The following is a 16,925-nucleotide window of genomic DNA, read 5'->3' as shown; positions in this document are numbered from 1 at the left end:
GGTCATTGAACAACACCAAGGTCCCGCCGACTGGTTGGCAAACCCAGTAGTGGCCTTCAAGTCAAAAAAAAATCACTTTGTTGGGCTTGCAAGTGATTAAGAAAGGCCTTTCATCCAATAAAAAGAGACAGGGACCCTGTGAGAGGCAAGGACCCCGCGCTTGAAACAAGACATGGTTTCCTTTCTATGCATGGCCCGGTCCCATCAGGACTTTATCCCTCCCTAGGCGGGTTGTACCCCGGAACCTACAAGCCCTGACCAAGAAGCCTGTGCCATTGAAATTGTAAGACGCCCATCAGACAGAATTTGAGGCTCTCAGGACGTCCCATAGTGATGATATCCACCTGGCGTTCTTTACAATGGAGAAAGGAGGGCACATCATTGTGGACGCCCACGGGGACGGTCTTGGAGCCATCTTGGCTCAGGGGGACACCGTCAAGACGGCGCGGCTAGTAGTGATGGCTTCGCGTTCTACCTCAGCCACAGAGAAGAGGTACCTCCAATTGGACTTGGAGGCTCTAGCTGTGCACTTCGGCCTACCTCATTGGTACCCCCCAGGTGACTATCCACACGGACCATAAGACCCTGGCTTCAGTGTTCTGGGACATAAAACTTGGTTCCATCCGCACCGACCGGATCAAGCTACGACACCAAGATATTCAGTAAGAGGTCAGGCACATGAGAGGATCCGAGAACACGGCAGACTACATCTCAAGAAACCCCACACCATGGGAGAAGCTGACTGTTGACGTCAGAAGTGAGGCCGATGAGTGCAAAAAGCTCTTGTACCACATACACATCAACAACATCCTGCCCTACCTGGGATCAGATCACTTCACCAATGCGTCAAATGAGTGCCCAGAGAACGCGTCCCTAACAAGGCACATCCGGAAGGGCACTTCTCCAAGAGACTGGACCAGTCTATGCCCCTACATGCCGTATGCCGGGAATTGACAGTGTCAACAAAAGGAAATATCTGATACTGTACATCTTCAAAAGCATCCACGAGCTTTGTCTCAACCCAGGATTCAGGGTCAATTCTAGTGACCGTAGAGGCTTAATATGCGTTTTGAGAGCACCTTCAAGTCCATGAGAATCCAGGCTAATCCGAACATTGAAGTCCACTTCTCCTCTTTCTCGGGCTCCTTCATTGTTTAATTTGCTTCCCTCTAATATTCGCAGGGAATACGTAGGCCTAGTTGACCCGGTTGCATCTTTCAAGTCAGACTTGTACAATTTTTTTGATAGCATTCCAGATCAACCCTACATTCAAGGACTAGCTCGGTCTGCCGACTCAAATTCGTTGGTAGAATTAATCATATAAAGATTGAAGGTAATAAATAGATGAGTTATAACCTTTCATTTTAATAGTACTGGTTTTAACATTCCCTGTGTTCCCTAACCGTGAAAACCCGAACCCCCAAAAAATAAAAAAGATGGTTTTGACGAGTTGCAAAAGTAAATAAATGATATGCATGGGCATTCTCCTCACACAGATTGCACACACAGGAGTTCGTGGGACTAGAATGGTACTCTTTCCGGTTACAAGTCAAATGATGTCCCGAGTCTAAAAGCTCCCTGAAAGTCTGTCTTGGATGGTCCGGGTTCATTGAAATGTACGTTGGAACTCGATTTCGCCAGAAGTGAGATGGAATTAAAGGAATGAAGTCCACGGGTGGAACGAATTGAACATTTTCAATTGGTGGCCAACAAACCGGGGGCCAAGTCTTGCAGAAGACACGCCCGTACAAAGGCTGAGGGTAAGATAATTGAACCTTGCTATTATATATTCATCCCATCCCAGTTATATTTCATGTTCCTATTGCCCTAATAAAGGACTTAAATCTCCTGAATCCAGTATAATAACTTTGGATTCAGGATATTTAGGACCTTTGTTAGGGCAATAAGAACATGAAATATAACTGGGATGAATACGCTAATAACAATCATCTTACCCTCAGCCTTTGCACTGGTATGTGCTTTGTATTTTACTACTAGTGATGTGAGGGAGTGCAGGCTGAGGGAATTCATTAACGCAGTTGTGGGGTGTTAATTGTTTGGGTAATGGTTGTATCAACACTCGCAAAATTTAGGGCAATTCATGAATGATTGGGTTATTTGGCATTATTTGGCATGACTCATTGAAAGACACACGGGGTTTGAATTGCATGGGTAGTATGCATCCGAATCCGAGTCGATCTGGGGGTAAGCAGTATCGCCTTGGCCTTGAGGTCATCTGGTCTGGTGGTTGTTGCGTTTCCGCTTGGACATGGTTTTTTTCCTATCGTCTCGTACAAAGCTTGCTTTGATTGGGGATTGGTCTGAAGTAAGAGAGTGAACTTGATGTTGAGGAGCTGGAGGTTTCTGGCGTTTCACTGGGTGAGGTAGAAGATGAAACCGAAGGGGGACCGGAGGGAAGAGAGGAGAGGTCAGTGAAATTAGACTTTCTATCTTGCGTCCCGTGTCGCCGTCAGTTGTGGTCTGTGGGTCCCACAAGGGTTATTGGGGAGGGATTCCTGTTTAAGGTTGTGGCATGTTCGCGAAGCAGAAACGTGGCATTGCCCTCTTTGTATAGTACGACATGGGACGTTCCAAATTTTGGGACGATCGGCGGGGTTTGTCTCGAAGGATGATGAGCTGGTCGAGATGAATGGCCTCACTCTAGGTTTGGCATTGAACTTGTCCTTGACAATAAAGAAATGTCTACGAATGGATTGATTTCAAGCAACTTGATGATCACAGTGATTTGGGGGCTTGGCCGCATTTGACTTATATGATTATTCGTGTGTCTGAGCTTTAACTTGCATTTTTCTCTCAACATTGTTGATGGCTGGTATTAACGACTGTTATGGGCCAATTGAAGACATCATTTTATATTTTTACCGTCAGTTGTAGTGGAAGTTTTAATTCAAATCAAGGGGAATCAACAAGACAACAAACATTTCAAACGGGGTTTTGATTGAAACGGTGAAATGCGATTGCTTTTTATTCCCGGTTTTACCTTTGCTGTTTACCGTTTGGCCCAATGGGATTGACGAGAGACGAGATTGACGACATTTGTGCCAAAGGAAATGGTGCTCAAGTGTAAGGATCACTTGGTTTTTAGAAAATGTTAGTGACAGCATGACATCAGTAGTGATTCAACTTCCGTTCAAATGCTTGAAACATTGAAAGTACAATTCTCTGACTTCACATCAAAAACTCCAACAGATACCTTACAAACAATGAGGACCAATCGAGACACTTATTTGCTACATACGTATATACATTGTACTGAACTCTTCTGTTGCTTTCTGAGATGAAAGTGGCAGTTTCAGTCAAGAGCACGAGTGAATTTTGACTCATTATTTGAACGAATTGCTCAGAAAACTTGAGACAAACAGCCTGAAATAAGTTTTCATTGTAGAGCATCTTAGTGAAATTGTTCTGTCCGCCATAACAGGTGGTGAATATATGTGAATCTGGCGCTCCAGCGGACCTTATAAAGAGCCGTTGAATGACGATTTTAGAGCCTTGGGCGATATTCGTAAGGTGATTGGGCAAATGTGTATATGTGTAAATCAAACATCGCCAAGAAAAGAGTGCATCTAAAGTGAATCAATATTCCATCATTCCCAAGGAATTGTTTTCAAAAAAAATGGAACAACGCACACACAGCCCCAACTCAAACTCTCAAACTAGGAGCCTAAACCACATTGAAGAGATTCGATCTCCACACTAAATTACATCTGAACTATGAAACACTCCTAGGAGTTGTATTGTTGTTGGCATAATTAGTTCATGTTCAAACTTATTGATACTTTTGCCATTTATTGTATGTTTCATGAAATAAACGATGAACTAGATTAATCCTTCGTTTGTTTGATTCAAAACTCTTTGGCAATAATGACCAATATGTTTCAGCGTCAAATGGAGCCCTTTGAATTTTATTAAGTCAGAGACTTTTTTCAGGAGCATTAACCCGCCACTAAGTCGAACATGTTAATACATCAATCATCTTCCTAAAATAATGGCTACAATGTTTGTTATGGTCAAAATTGCTTGTCAATACCAATAAGTACAAACGATAGCTCGCAGGACACTGAACAGCTGAATTGTGGCTGACCTTGTTATGAGGCATGTAATAATCGTTTTCACAAGCCATGAGCCATGTCTAGACAAAGCTTCAAGTCAGACTTCGAAAATACATCTATTTAAGGCCGTCTTGCCACAAATTACTGTCGCTGAAGCGTTTGCTCGAAATCAATCTAATCCTAGACATTTTTATATCTCTGGTAGACACTTCGACTCGGTCAAGTCAAATTTTGGTGACAAATTCAAATGCTGATTAGAAAATTAAAATGTAAAACACTAGCCAATTCCAACAGCCAAGTAACTTGTGCAAAAGTGTTTTTGAAACTTGATGGGTGCTTCAAATCTTAGCATCATTTCTTTTGAAGGGCGGTCCCGAATTTCCGAACCGTGAACTCTCATGAAGGTTTCAGCAGGATTAGCTCTAGGGTGGTGTGGTGCAGTAACTCAGTAAATGTGCGTAATTTGGTGGGCTTGGCAAAATTCTTTGAATTCTTGTGATCGGAGCCATTGTCCGATCTATGTCTCTCTGAGTATCCGTACGTTGCATAGATCTCCTACAGTCGTTTCGTGAGTGGATGTTGACTAGTGATAGGGTCAAATAAAGTTTCAAAATTAAGATTGCCAGAAAGCTATTAAAGTCAAAGCACCACCCTGTCGATCGAAAGGTAAAAGGTTAGCTTTGACCAAAACAGCAACCCTGGTTTGAGAGAAGAAAAGTTAGGGTTACTTTTTGTGACTAACTAACGGGTTTCCGATGTTCCGTTAGTGATGTCATATGCCACTGAAAATGTAAATTGGTTGCCCTAATTGCAACCTCCCGTGATTATTTATTTGATCCCATCAGTAATGTAGACCAAACAAAAACTGCCACTAGATATCGCGAGAGATCGCACCGGATTTCTAGGACGTGTGAGTGGTCAGGTAATGGTATGGACGTAACACGGAGTTTCTAAACCGAGTACATAAGCACAAAAACGGGCAACATCCAGAAAGTCAGTGTTGCCATTTTGAAATCATTCCTGACCTAACCTGACCTAATCAGTGCTGCCAGATGTAGTGATTTATCACCAAACTGGTGATTTTTCAAGTAATTTTGGGACAAAATTTTGCTTCTGATGAATGGTGATTTACGGCAAAAAGTGTCTCGAAATCTGTTGATTTTGTAAAATCCGAAAAATCCAACTTTGGTTGGCTATGGTTGGCTAAAATAGGAAATCTTTTTTTTCTTGAAGTACACGTAGGTTTGAAATAGATTGTAAATTTATTACAAACCACCTGCTTATGTTTTCCATCAATCTGAATAGCTCTTTTATCTTTGCAACTTTTTAAGCTACTCTAATTAATTGGAATTTACTTCTGTTTGATCAATGAACTTCTCCTTTAAAAATCAGGCAAATCTTGACGTTTTGTCATGATTTTTGTAGTAAATGGTCATAAGGTGGATGGTTAGTTTCGGAAAAATTGACTTAACATTACTTTTATGAGACTTGAAAACCTTTCTTTTCTTAACAAAATTGTAAGATATTGCCCCCCCCCCGGGCCAATAATGTTAGTTTGGAGAACACTTTTTTGAATTTCTGAAGGATTTTGGGGCGTCTTCCGTCTAAAATAGCATTTTTCAATTGCTTGAGCTCCGGATCAGTCTGGGTGTTGGTAAACAACACTCGGCGTAGGGTTCATAGAGGAAGCAACTCCTAGAGAGTGCGATGAGAGCTAGCCAGGCTCTAGTGAATAAATGTCAGCTGACTGGCTGCTAGGGTATAGTTTCTGATTGTAGAGGCGCTGCTTTCCATCAGCTAGAGTTGCACTGTCCACAGGTTACCGATTCGGCTGCAATAAAAAACCACCACAAACTCGATTTTTACTCTTTATTCCTACAGTAATAAAAGTGACTTAATCTTCTTAGCTATACCTAGCTATCCTTGTAATGCTAAAGACATGAAATGGCATCAAGTCATTGGGCTATCTGTAAGAAAAAACACCGAGCCATCATTTACAGAAAAGAGCGATTTGAGCGAAGGCAAATTGAATGGTGCACACTCCCGTATGGCTCGTAAGAGTAACTAAGGTTCGCATAGACAATAGCTTATTAGAGTAACTAAGGTTCGCATAGACAATAGCTTATTAGAGTAACTAAGGTTCGCATAGACAATAGCTGGTTAGAGTAACTAAGGTTCACATAGACAATAGCTCGTTAGCGTAACTAAGGTTCGCATAGCCAATAGCTCATTAGCGTAACTAAGGTTCGCATAGACAATCAGTTGGGAGGGTGGGTCGTAAACGGCTGGTCAGTAGCAATCAGATTTCGCAATGAGAACGGATGTGGAAACAGCAATTTAGCTGTTGATAATGGTTGCATTCGCAAACTCGATAGGCTACCAACTATAGCCGTTAAAGCTAAGTCTTCATTTATTCCTACAGTAATAAAAGTGGCTTAATCTTCTTAGCTATACCAGCTATCCTTGTAATGTGAAGACAAACTAACTCACATGAAATGGCATCAAGTCATTGGGCTATCTGTAAGAAAAACACCTAGCTATCTTTTACAGAAAAGAGAGATTTGAGCAAAGGCAAATTGAATGGTGTACCTTCTTGTATATCTCATAATAGTAACTAAGATTTGTATAGACAAAACCAAAGTGACGCCTTGGACTTGGCTTATATTTGTGCACAACAATATATAATAACAACACAGAGTTGTAAGCACGTTACAACAACAACAACGTCTTGCTCATGGACGGGTTCTGAACTTGCGCCTGGTTACCATTCCGCGCTACAGGTGTGCTGTTTAGAGCCCAGCCCCCTCTGCGGGCTATGGCCTGCATTGAAAATCGAGCGTCCTGAAGGATGACGGTGCTGCCAATTCTCCCGCTATGCAAGCCAAAAAGTGACGGGTCCACACCTATTGCAGGTAATCCAGCAATTTGCTGCTTCCGGCAATCGTTATACGTGGCCAGTTTCAGGTGATTGAATTGCAACACTCCGTTTTTTTACCCATGTCCGGAACAACGTAACTGTCGTGGCTTGGCAGCAGGGTAAAATAGTTGACTGTCAACTGCACAGGACAAAATTCGGAAGTACTTGATGAGCGCCAATATCCCCATTCGCCAGTTCCACAGAAGAAACGGATTTTTTGTTAAATGCGAGACCTGCCAGGTATAACTGCACCGTTCTGACATTCGTTGGTAAATTACTTGACGAGTTGGTAGACGCCCACCAGTTTTGGAAATGGTCGAAGGCTCTTCTCTATTTAGCCCAAGTAGAGGTAGCTTTGGAACTCATCTTGAGAGCTAAAGCTCTGTCGGCCGCGCAGGCGATATTTCCGCCAAATTCGCAATCATTTATAGAAGGAGCTAAACGGCTGCAACGACAAACGTGGAGACACTCTTAAATACGGGACCGCAGTCCAGACCGCAATCACGGACGGATAAGTTGGCAGGGATCAGGGGTAAAGTGATAAGTGCTGATGAATTAATCGAGGTGTTGCTTGGAAATTGAAATTTCGCTTCCACTGCCTTTCTGTTAAAAGCTACACTTCCTTTGATGGAGAAAAAATGCATTTATGGCATCCTCCTATGGAACAAGCATCTAATTTAACGCGGCTTGTGAGTGCATCCGGCATAGCTCCTTGGAATTCAAGAGCTAATGTAGCGAAATTGGGAAAACCGTGGAACGTGGGGCTAATAACTCCCAGACCTTTTTGGTAACATGGTCGAATGGCTGTGCCTCGGATAAAGACTCTATTGAAGTGTACGCCATCGTGGCACATAGTCGGCCAGTTTTTCTGTTTCTTCAAAAAAGGAAGGATCAATATTCCCGAAGCTTAGTCTTAGATGATCTTTTGAATAACCGACCCAATTTCTCCCCCAGGCGGATGGACATAACAAAATCCCAGATTTGACTATGGATGCGTCAATGCGTCTCTAAATAGCGCGTGATTAGATGCTATACTAGATGCGAAATTTGGGATTCTAAAATTGTCCGAAGCAAACAGATCGAAATTGAAAGGTCTTCTTGCAAGGCGGTGAAGAAATGGAAAGGAGAGGTCATCAATACCATAGTCGTCGGTGTCAATGGCTCTGCTGAAATCATCTGCTATTTGTAACCTTGGTTCTGATCTTGGGCGCCAAATCACGCGCAGATCTATTAATAGTTCTCTAGTTATGTTATAAATGGTGTGAGCCATTTGTTGTAGGTCTCCAATGCTCGATCCTTTCAGCATAATTCGCTCGACATTCTTGGAGTCCGTCCAAAGAAAAACCGACTTGCCTGATAACGCTGAAATGCAACCCACTTTGCTATTTTCGATTATTGACAGCATGTCGTAAAAACCACAATGCCAGATGCAAATCTGGCCTCAGTGGGCAAAAACCGGCCTCAGTGGGCAAAAACCGGCCTCAGTCGGCAAAATCTGGCCTCGGTCGGCAATTCTGGCCTTGGTCGGCAAATCTGGCCTTGGTCGGCAATCTGGCCTCGGTCGGCAATCTGGCCTCGGTCGGCAATCTGGCCTGAAATTTACCAATTTCCTGACATAAGCTCTAGTGAAAAAATGCAGCTAACCTCGTCCTTTACGCGATTCTTTAAAGTAATTGCTAGCGCCGCCACCTTGGCCAATTAGCTTCGCTAATCGATGAGGCCAGCCATCATCTTTGTATTGCTTAGTGAACATGACCTCACCAGAGTCACGTCCAATGAGGAGGAGAACCTGGGCTCTCTGATCAATGTCCATGAATTTCTTGGTGTATTTAGCAATGTGTCGATGTCCCTCCACGATTGCCGGAGTGGCAACCTCGTTTCTGGTGTCCGGAATCAATTTCAAATGCTGGAGGCAGCTTATAGACTTTATGGACAATGAGGCCGTGCACGACACGCCCCTCTTGACGAAATCGATGCCCAGACAGAGTAGAGATAGTGTAGGAATGCATTGGTTCAGTGACCCCAAAAAAGTCGAAGACTCGGGGATCAGCAAAAGACGTGTTAGATTGTTCGTTGATGATACCATAGCATTTCAGGGGGTGTTTGTCAGGCATCCTCAAATAGACTAGAAGAGTTTTGCCGCAGCTTCGGCCACCAACTACCCTGCCGCAAAATGAGCTACACAGGGATCTCTTATCTTGTCCTATTGGCCGAGTAGAGTCGGTCTGAGTTTGGTGAGACGGCCCCTGAGGCAACGGATGGCTGACGGCTCTGAAGGAGTGGGTTTGCCTTGCGTTCAGGGTCTCTTCTTGATCACGATGGAGAAGCAGGTGATGAGATCCCGATCCGCATTTCTTGCAGCCCTCAAGGGCATTGCAGCTCGCCGCCAAATGGTCACCCAAGCAGATGTAACACAATCTGGCATTCCTGACAACCTGTCGTCGTTTCTGTGGGTCCCACCCTCCAAACGTTTTGCACACAGATGTTGAATGGCTAGCTCCTTGGTGAATCACGCAAAACACTCGTCAATTCGAAGGTGGACCCACTCCCGTTTGTTCCTCATTGATCTGGGACAGGAGAGTGGTGGAATGCCTTTGAGCTTGGCAGCCACCGAGCTGGGGGTGGAAGCTTGGATCAGAGAACTCCCCAGAGACCTTGCTGAGGAAGTCCAAAAAATGTGAAAAGGGAGGGTGTTCATCGTGGTGGCGGAGTTTGTACTTCCTGCCAGAGGTTCTCCACCTCTTGATCAGATGTTCCGGGAGTTTTTCGACCAGGGGTCTGAGGCCATCAGCATAGTTCAATGATGACAGGCTGGGTACAAGTCCGATGTGAGCATTGACCACCATGCACATGTCATGAAGCTCGCGTAGCCTCTTTCCTAATTCGTCCCTCCCTCCAATCGAAGGGAACATGTCCAACTTCTTTTTGAGGTTTGCAGCCACTATGTCATTTGTCCCATACCTTCCCTTCAATTCAGACCACATATTTGCAAGTGCATAACCAGGATTGGAGGCCCCAGCTGAGAGGTAGGTGTTGATTAGGAGGTTAGCTTCCCCACTTGTGTTGGCTTGCAAAACTCCATTTCTGTCCATGTCAGTCAGCTGAAGGCCACGAAGTCGGTTTTCCAGCATTGCTGCCCACGGATAAAAACGCTCCTCTTCCCCTGCTCCTGAAAAGGGATCTGCTACTTTATCAAAGAGCTCTTTTCTCATTAGATAGTTTGCAGCGCCGCCCCCCACTTGAGCTGGTTCTCCATTGAGCTTGGAGGACAATAACTTTGATAGATGGGGACCAGAATGCGTATCTTGATCCATTTGGGGGAAGTGCCGGTCAGGGATGCCCGATTCTGGTCGGATTCTGAACAGATTCTGGTTAAATGACCCCACTTTTGGCCTGCTTTGAGGCCTGGCAACTCCCTCATCAATCAGGGAGGTGTCCTGAGGAAACTCAAGGCTCGAGGAGACTCTTGTGGCTGGAGCTAATGACGTAAACGAGGTGCCCTTTACTGGGTTCCCATCTGGAGGATCTATTCCAACCTCGATTCGAGTTGAGGATGGACCATGACTCCAAAGGCGTTGGCTATGAGCAGGCTGGTGGGCCACTGCCCCTTCTGAACCCTCCGGGTTTGTGTTATCAATGTCTTCTCCGGTGAGTTCGGCCAACTGATCAGGTGTTTGGCTCAATATAGACAACTCGGTTTCAAGAAGATCCCTATTTTTCTTCCTCTCCACCTGTTTCCTAGCCAATCGGATCTTCATCTCTTCAGCTTTGAGTTTATTGTGTTCTTCTTCATACTTCTTGAAGAGTTTAGATTTTTGCAGGTCAAGGAACACGGCTCTACGACGTTCCTCTCGAGAATTTTCGGACAGTTGACTGGTTCGAGTGGTGAATGTGATGTTGGACACCAGGTCTTTGTCGTCCATTCTCAAATCATCGTTAATGGAATCGATACACTCACGTGAGGCTTTGTTGACCTCTGTCCTCTCACTCTTGATTGTTGTTGCTTCCAGAACTGCCCCACACCTGGCGAGTCTGTCTAACAATTGCTTGGCTGCCTCATTGTATTGCGCCGAAGCCACTTTCAGCCCGGCTGAAATTGTTTGTAATTCTGTCACTCTTTCAGCCCTTGAACGTTCTGGCCGGGCGTTTTTTTAAACTTTCTAACTTCTCGTCATATTGGGCCGAAAGTTCTGCCTGGGTAGGAACTCGCATTCTTCTCGCAGCACCTTCGCCTTCTGTCTCAGACATCACTGATCACTGATGATGACACCGATTAAGATTGTTCACTCGTTGGCTTATCTTTACACTGTACTGACCACCCTTTGCGTCAGCAATCCTTTGGAATACCTACCTCATCCCTTCCGACTCCCGGTCATTTCAATCGGCATGAGTGGGTTGGCGGGTCTACGAATGTCGACAAATAACGTTAAACGTCACCGGTTGACTCATTAATCGTTAACTTGGTTTTTATTCGTGTAAAGGTCGCAGGTGGTAAACAGGACTCGGTTTTCCATCCTTGTTGCTCTTTTTGTTTACGACCCCCCAGGGCTGCTAAATAATTTATCTCTGGTCAGATGTTCATCCAGGGTGATGATTGGGGAGTAGGACTCTGCCACCAGCACAATGGGCCTAATGTGGCCATCAGTATGTAAAGCATATACAGTACCCAACTTTGTTCCAGCTTTGACTGTGTTGGGTTGGTTGGTGGTATTCAGGACAAGCAGGCTGGTGGTTCATTCCATGGATGATACCACGGCAACGAGGGCATCGGCTTTCTTGCGTTCCAGTTTTGTATGAGGGTGAGGAATGAAAATTCCTGCCTCCTCCCGTGAGATCTGTAGGCCTTGAACGGCTGACTCGGCGTGGCATCGGACCCGAGGCGTTGGCTTGGCAGAGATGGCTTGGATGGCGAGGGGTGGGCATACGGTGTCTCGGACGAGGCAAACGTCGATGGCGTGGCAGGCAGCGTCCTCATCATGTTTGTTCATCAATTGGATTACCTCATTGCAACTGTATGGCGGGATGCGTTGGCCTTTGGGTCTAACGTGGGCAACAGCGTGTTGCAGATTGGGTGTGAGCGGCATCCTCTTCATGGTTGGAGCTCCGAGGATGGCATTGGTACCCAGATTCTTGACTATTAAACAGGGCGCTCCATTCATCGTGGATGGAGTCTATTCTGAGTGGGATCTTGGCTATTCCCATTACATGTAAGGGCTGTAATCCAGCGGCGGTGACTGGCGTGTCTTGCGGGGTGACCTTAGGGCGTTTGGCCGGGTCTGGATAGGCGCGCTGGAATTTTTCATAGTCGATTAGATTGTGTGTAAGGTTGCCAGTGTCTACCAGCATGTACGTGATACTTCTCCCTATTTTCACTTTGATGAATGCGGGGACTTGGTTGGCCGGGTTGCGGCGGATACTGTTGACCGTGGAATCCACGAAGAAGTTATTTGGACGTCGGGGTCGGTCCATTGCTGGATGGCGGGATCAGGTGGGTGATCGTAATCTCCTGGATTGGTCATGTGTGTGTTACTGTGAGTGCGTGAGGAAGACTGATTCCTCGCGCTCTCCTCCCTAGACGGGGATTTGGTGGGGCATTCTCGGGCCCAGTGTCCCTTACCATCGCAATGCTTACAAGTGTTACCGTACTTAGTTGTATTGGGCTGGCCTCTAGCTTTCGTTGGTGTGTATTTATTCTTCGGTTGGCGGCGTTGGGCGAGGTATTCGTTGTCGTTGTGGGATCTTGTTTTGTGTAGTTGGCACCACTTCCTGGCCAAAGACTGGGTTTGGACATTACCAATTTCCATCTGTTCGGGCGCCTCTCGGGGTGTGTGATACTCCGTTTTGCGCGGGGTGGGTGCGGAACTCTGGTTGCTCATTAATCTTCTCTTTTCCATATAGGTTTGCTCTTTGTTGGCATGGAATTCTAAGGCCCGTGTGAGCGCGTTGGGGTATGTAGTAATAAAACGCCCATTGCTGACGGAGTCTTTGACGGCTCTACGGATGTCAACGTCTGTTATGCCTGCGAGAAACTGATTAATGAGTTTAATTGATCGGTAACCTGTAGGGTCTGTTCGTGCTCCTGTGTAAGGTTCGGGGATCTGTAGATTGGATCTCCAGGGTTCGTCTTCCTCTAAGTAGGCGTCTTCCCAAAGTTGATGTAGCCTGATGTGGAAGATACAGATGTCTTCTTTTGGCCTCTGTTGCCTTCGCTTGTACTCGGTGCGGGCTATCTGTTGATGCGCGGGAGAGATAAACTGCTTACGGACTTGAGTCCAGAACTCATCTGTTGATCGGAATACGGATGGGTCTCGTACAGCGGGTAGCAGCTTGTCAAGGGCCTCCTCTTGCACGCAGGCGATGACAGCTCTAATGGTCTGTGAGGCAGTCCACGAGTTGGCCGCGGCCACCGGCTTGGCTGTAGCTTCGAATTGATAGAAATCTCGATCGATGGTCCTGGTTAGGATTGGTAAGCTGACGCGGAGTCCATCGTTTGGTATATGCCGGTTCTGTTGTCGGAGAGCGTTGAGCTCACCTTCCATTTCCCTGATCTTTTGGATGATAGCATCTTGTCCTTCGACATGGGCCATATTAATTAACTATTAGATAAATGTACTTGGGTCGGGTGGTTGGGGTTAGGATCGGTTTGCAAGCAGGGTGGTTATTTGTGACTCGAAATGTGAGTACTACCTTGCCATCGTGGGTGTCCTTATGATCAGGTATCGCATTTGAGGTGTCCACGGATGTTGAGTCGGATCCTACAGACTGCGCCAATTTTGTAGTGGTACCAATTTGTGGCTGACCAATACCAATGATGAATATCAAGTACTTTGATATCTAGAAAGGATTTGACTCGGCCTCAAACTAAGGAGTGGGTTGTAGATGTTAGGTAATTCGCCTAAGTCCCAGGAAGAAGAGAATTAACACAAGTGTGGATGCGTGGTACTTTGTTTCTTGTTGAGTATTTGTACACGGAGACACAACAATACAGTCTACTTGGGTTGAGAGTCCAGTAGCTACTTATTTCATTCTCATGGCGGAGTTCACCAAGAAACCTCTTGGTGTCTTTTTATGCATTGGGGTGATGACAGATAAATGGGTTACACAGTCCGACATCTTCGCATTGCTGTTTTGTTACATGACAAGTTGACAGGTCCTCGGCTTCCAGCCTACTTGACTTGACGTATTTGCACACTTCACTCATCAATCTTCGTTGGTGGGATTGGCATGCTTGGCCTAGTGCCCTGTATTCTAATACAGGGCACTAGCTTGGCCTTGACATCCTTGCAACGCTTTTTGCTTCTTACATTAGTCCTCGTTCCATAGTTGTTGCTCTGATGAAAATTGGCTCTTCTACTACAGTGGTCTATCGCAACTCAGCACTATACGGCTGAATGCTGTTTCACTACAATAAACCACTGCAAACGATTTTCAATCAACAAATGCTTAATGCCATTGAAAATCCTAGGATCTTGAATTACCGTTCCCGTCTTTCTTCTTTCAAGTTCACGGTTGAGTGGAGGTGTGGAAAGACTCACTTCATCCCAGATGCTCTGTCCCGGGCCCCGATTTCTATCCCTGAGGCAACCGACGATTTTGATCCGGATCCATCCAATCTTCAGGTGGCCTTGGTTAAAGCCCACGAATCAGATCTGACTTTGGAAGACTTGTCGTCCCATGCCAGTGAGTCTCAAGACTACAGTTGTTTAGCAAACAGAACATTGTGGCAAAAGCTCGATTGGGGTCCGTTTCCTTATTTAAAAAGATGTCAGGCGAGCTCTCTTTGGATGGTGACTTGATTTTGTCATTCCACCGCCTGCAATAAAGAATATCTTGTCTCTACTGCATTCAAGCCATCAGGGAATAGAGCGTACCAAACGGCATGCCAGACAGATCGTTTTCTGGCCGGGGTTTAATTCCGATATCGCAAATATGGTAGAGGCTTGTTCGGAATGTGCTTATTTTCGGCCATCCAATCCGCCGGAGCCCCTGATTCAAATGGATCACCCGTCCCGACCATTTGAAATGGTATCAGCCGATTTCTTTTCTTATGGAGGCCATGAGTATTTGGTTTATACCTGTCGATTCTCTGGCTTTCCCTTCATCCAGCGCTTTCATGCGCCGCCTACGGCTTCCACTTTAATCCGAGAACTTCGTTGGCTGTTCTCGGTAATGGGCGTGCCCAACGTGTTCCGGTCCGATAACGCGACGGTGTTCAGTTCATCTGTTTGTCAGGACTTTTTCAGACTGTGGGGCGTGCAATGGCGGCCGTCTTCACCGCACCACCCTCAATCCAATGGCCATGCCGAGGCCAACGTCAAAAGCCTCAAATATCTGTTGGCCAAGTGCGGATGGGAGTGGAGGTCGGACCAATTCCAGACGGGTCTTTTGGAGCTGCGGAACACGCCTCGATCGGACGGGTTATCACCCGCCCAACGTGTCTTTGGTCGACCTCTCCGCTCCAAACTTCCCATTCATTGGCGTGGACAGTGTTGGCGTGCCTTTTGCTCTGATTTCCAGGCCCGGTCTGAAAACGCCGATAGCCTGCGCTGGCGAGATGAGGGAGTTCGTAAGGCCTACTTTGATCGAACTAGCCGAGTGCGTCAGAGATTGCCCGTGGGTGAGTGCGTGTTAGTTCAGGATCCCGTGACCCGCCGTTGGGACAAGCATGCCATCGTGGTGGACAATCGGTCCCCGCGACGCTATGGTCTCCGATTCCCTTCGGGCCGATGTCTTGAAAGAAACATTCGCTTTCTGCGTCGAGCCCCGCCGGGTTTAACCCAGCATCTGTTCGGCGCTTTCACATTGGTGGACTCCGATGACGTCAATGATGCCAATGACGCCAATGACGCCGACAACACTCCAGCCAAGATGAATGGGCAAGAAACGTCGAATCAAGTGACAAGACGTGGACAGCGTGACCGACAGCCACCGAAACGTTTCCAATCTTCATGAAATGAATGAATTAATAACACATCTTGGTGTGTCTTGATTCAATCGATATCATTATTTTTCAAAGGGGAGTTGGGATGATATGTTGGTGAAAATGTAAATGTTTTATTATTGTTGAGGTGTGAATGAGGGACATCCACGAGAACTTGTGAAATGTCTACATGCGAATCTGAGACAGAAAATAAAAATACTCTTGAATTGAATATTGGTGAGTGAGCATCCTTCTCTCTCCGATCCGAAGCCCTTTCACCCGCGACGAGCCTATGACGACTTCCGTTATCACCGCCACCTTATCAGGAGAACTGCTGAACTGACCCCGATCACGATGATGTGGTGTTACTTCTAGAAATCGATCTCGGCCTCGAACACTATCCTTAGAAGTGCTTCGCGCACATGTGAAAGAATCTCGCCGATCAGCAATGGTATATCGCTCTTTTGATCCCCTATTGGATGATCTGCCATGATCTTGACGGCGACGACACAAATGCGTGAGATGACCCGGATTCTCACATTCGTGGCAAGTGATTTCTCGAACAGGACACCGATGAGGAGGATGTCCCAGGCGTCCACACCCCTTGCGCTTGAGAGTTACAGTTGCTACAGTGTGATGTGGTATGGCCTGGTACCTTATTATTCTAGCCGCCTTGAACGAGTTCGCCGTGTTTAAGACCGTAGCCAAGGCGGGATCCGGAATCTCGAGCAATTTCAAAAACAACTCCGATTCGTGTTTGCCAGATAAAATAAGCTCAAACATGTGGTATTCCTCCACGGTGAGTTTGTCAACCTCTGCTTTGTCTCCAATTTGAAGGAACTGGTGATAAAAATCCGTCAAAGTTTGTGCGAGTTTCTTTACACATTGCTTCCAGGCAAGTCGTCTACCAAAGAGGGGATATATTTCCCAAAACCGTTGTTCCACAAGCTCAATGCAATCAGCAATGGTGTAGTGAGACTGGATCCAACACCCTTGATGGTCAGAAGTAACTCTT

At 46.0% G+C, this 16,925-nt stretch overlaps 1 protein-coding gene across 1 annotated transcript; it reads left to right on the top strand.

The window, feature by feature from the left end:
* Positions 1-14,919: 14,919 nt before the first annotated feature.
* On the top strand, positions 14,920-15,942 carry LOC131880776 (uncharacterized). The gene has a single exon (XM_059227473.1). The coding sequence runs from the start codon at positions 14,920-14,922 to the stop codon at positions 15,940-15,942; it is 1,023 nt and encodes a 340-aa protein (XP_059083456.1).
* Positions 15,943-16,925: the final 983 nt, after the last annotated feature.

Source organism: Tigriopus californicus, chromosome 5 (assembly GCF_007210705.1).
Source record: "Tigriopus californicus strain San Diego chromosome 5, Tcal_SD_v2.1, whole genome shotgun sequence".
Taxonomy (NCBI): Eukaryota; Metazoa; Arthropoda; class Copepoda; order Harpacticoida; family Harpacticidae; genus Tigriopus; species Tigriopus californicus.
The sequence above is the reverse complement of the archived record's forward strand: the minus strand, read 5'-3'. Positions and strand labels throughout refer to the sequence as shown.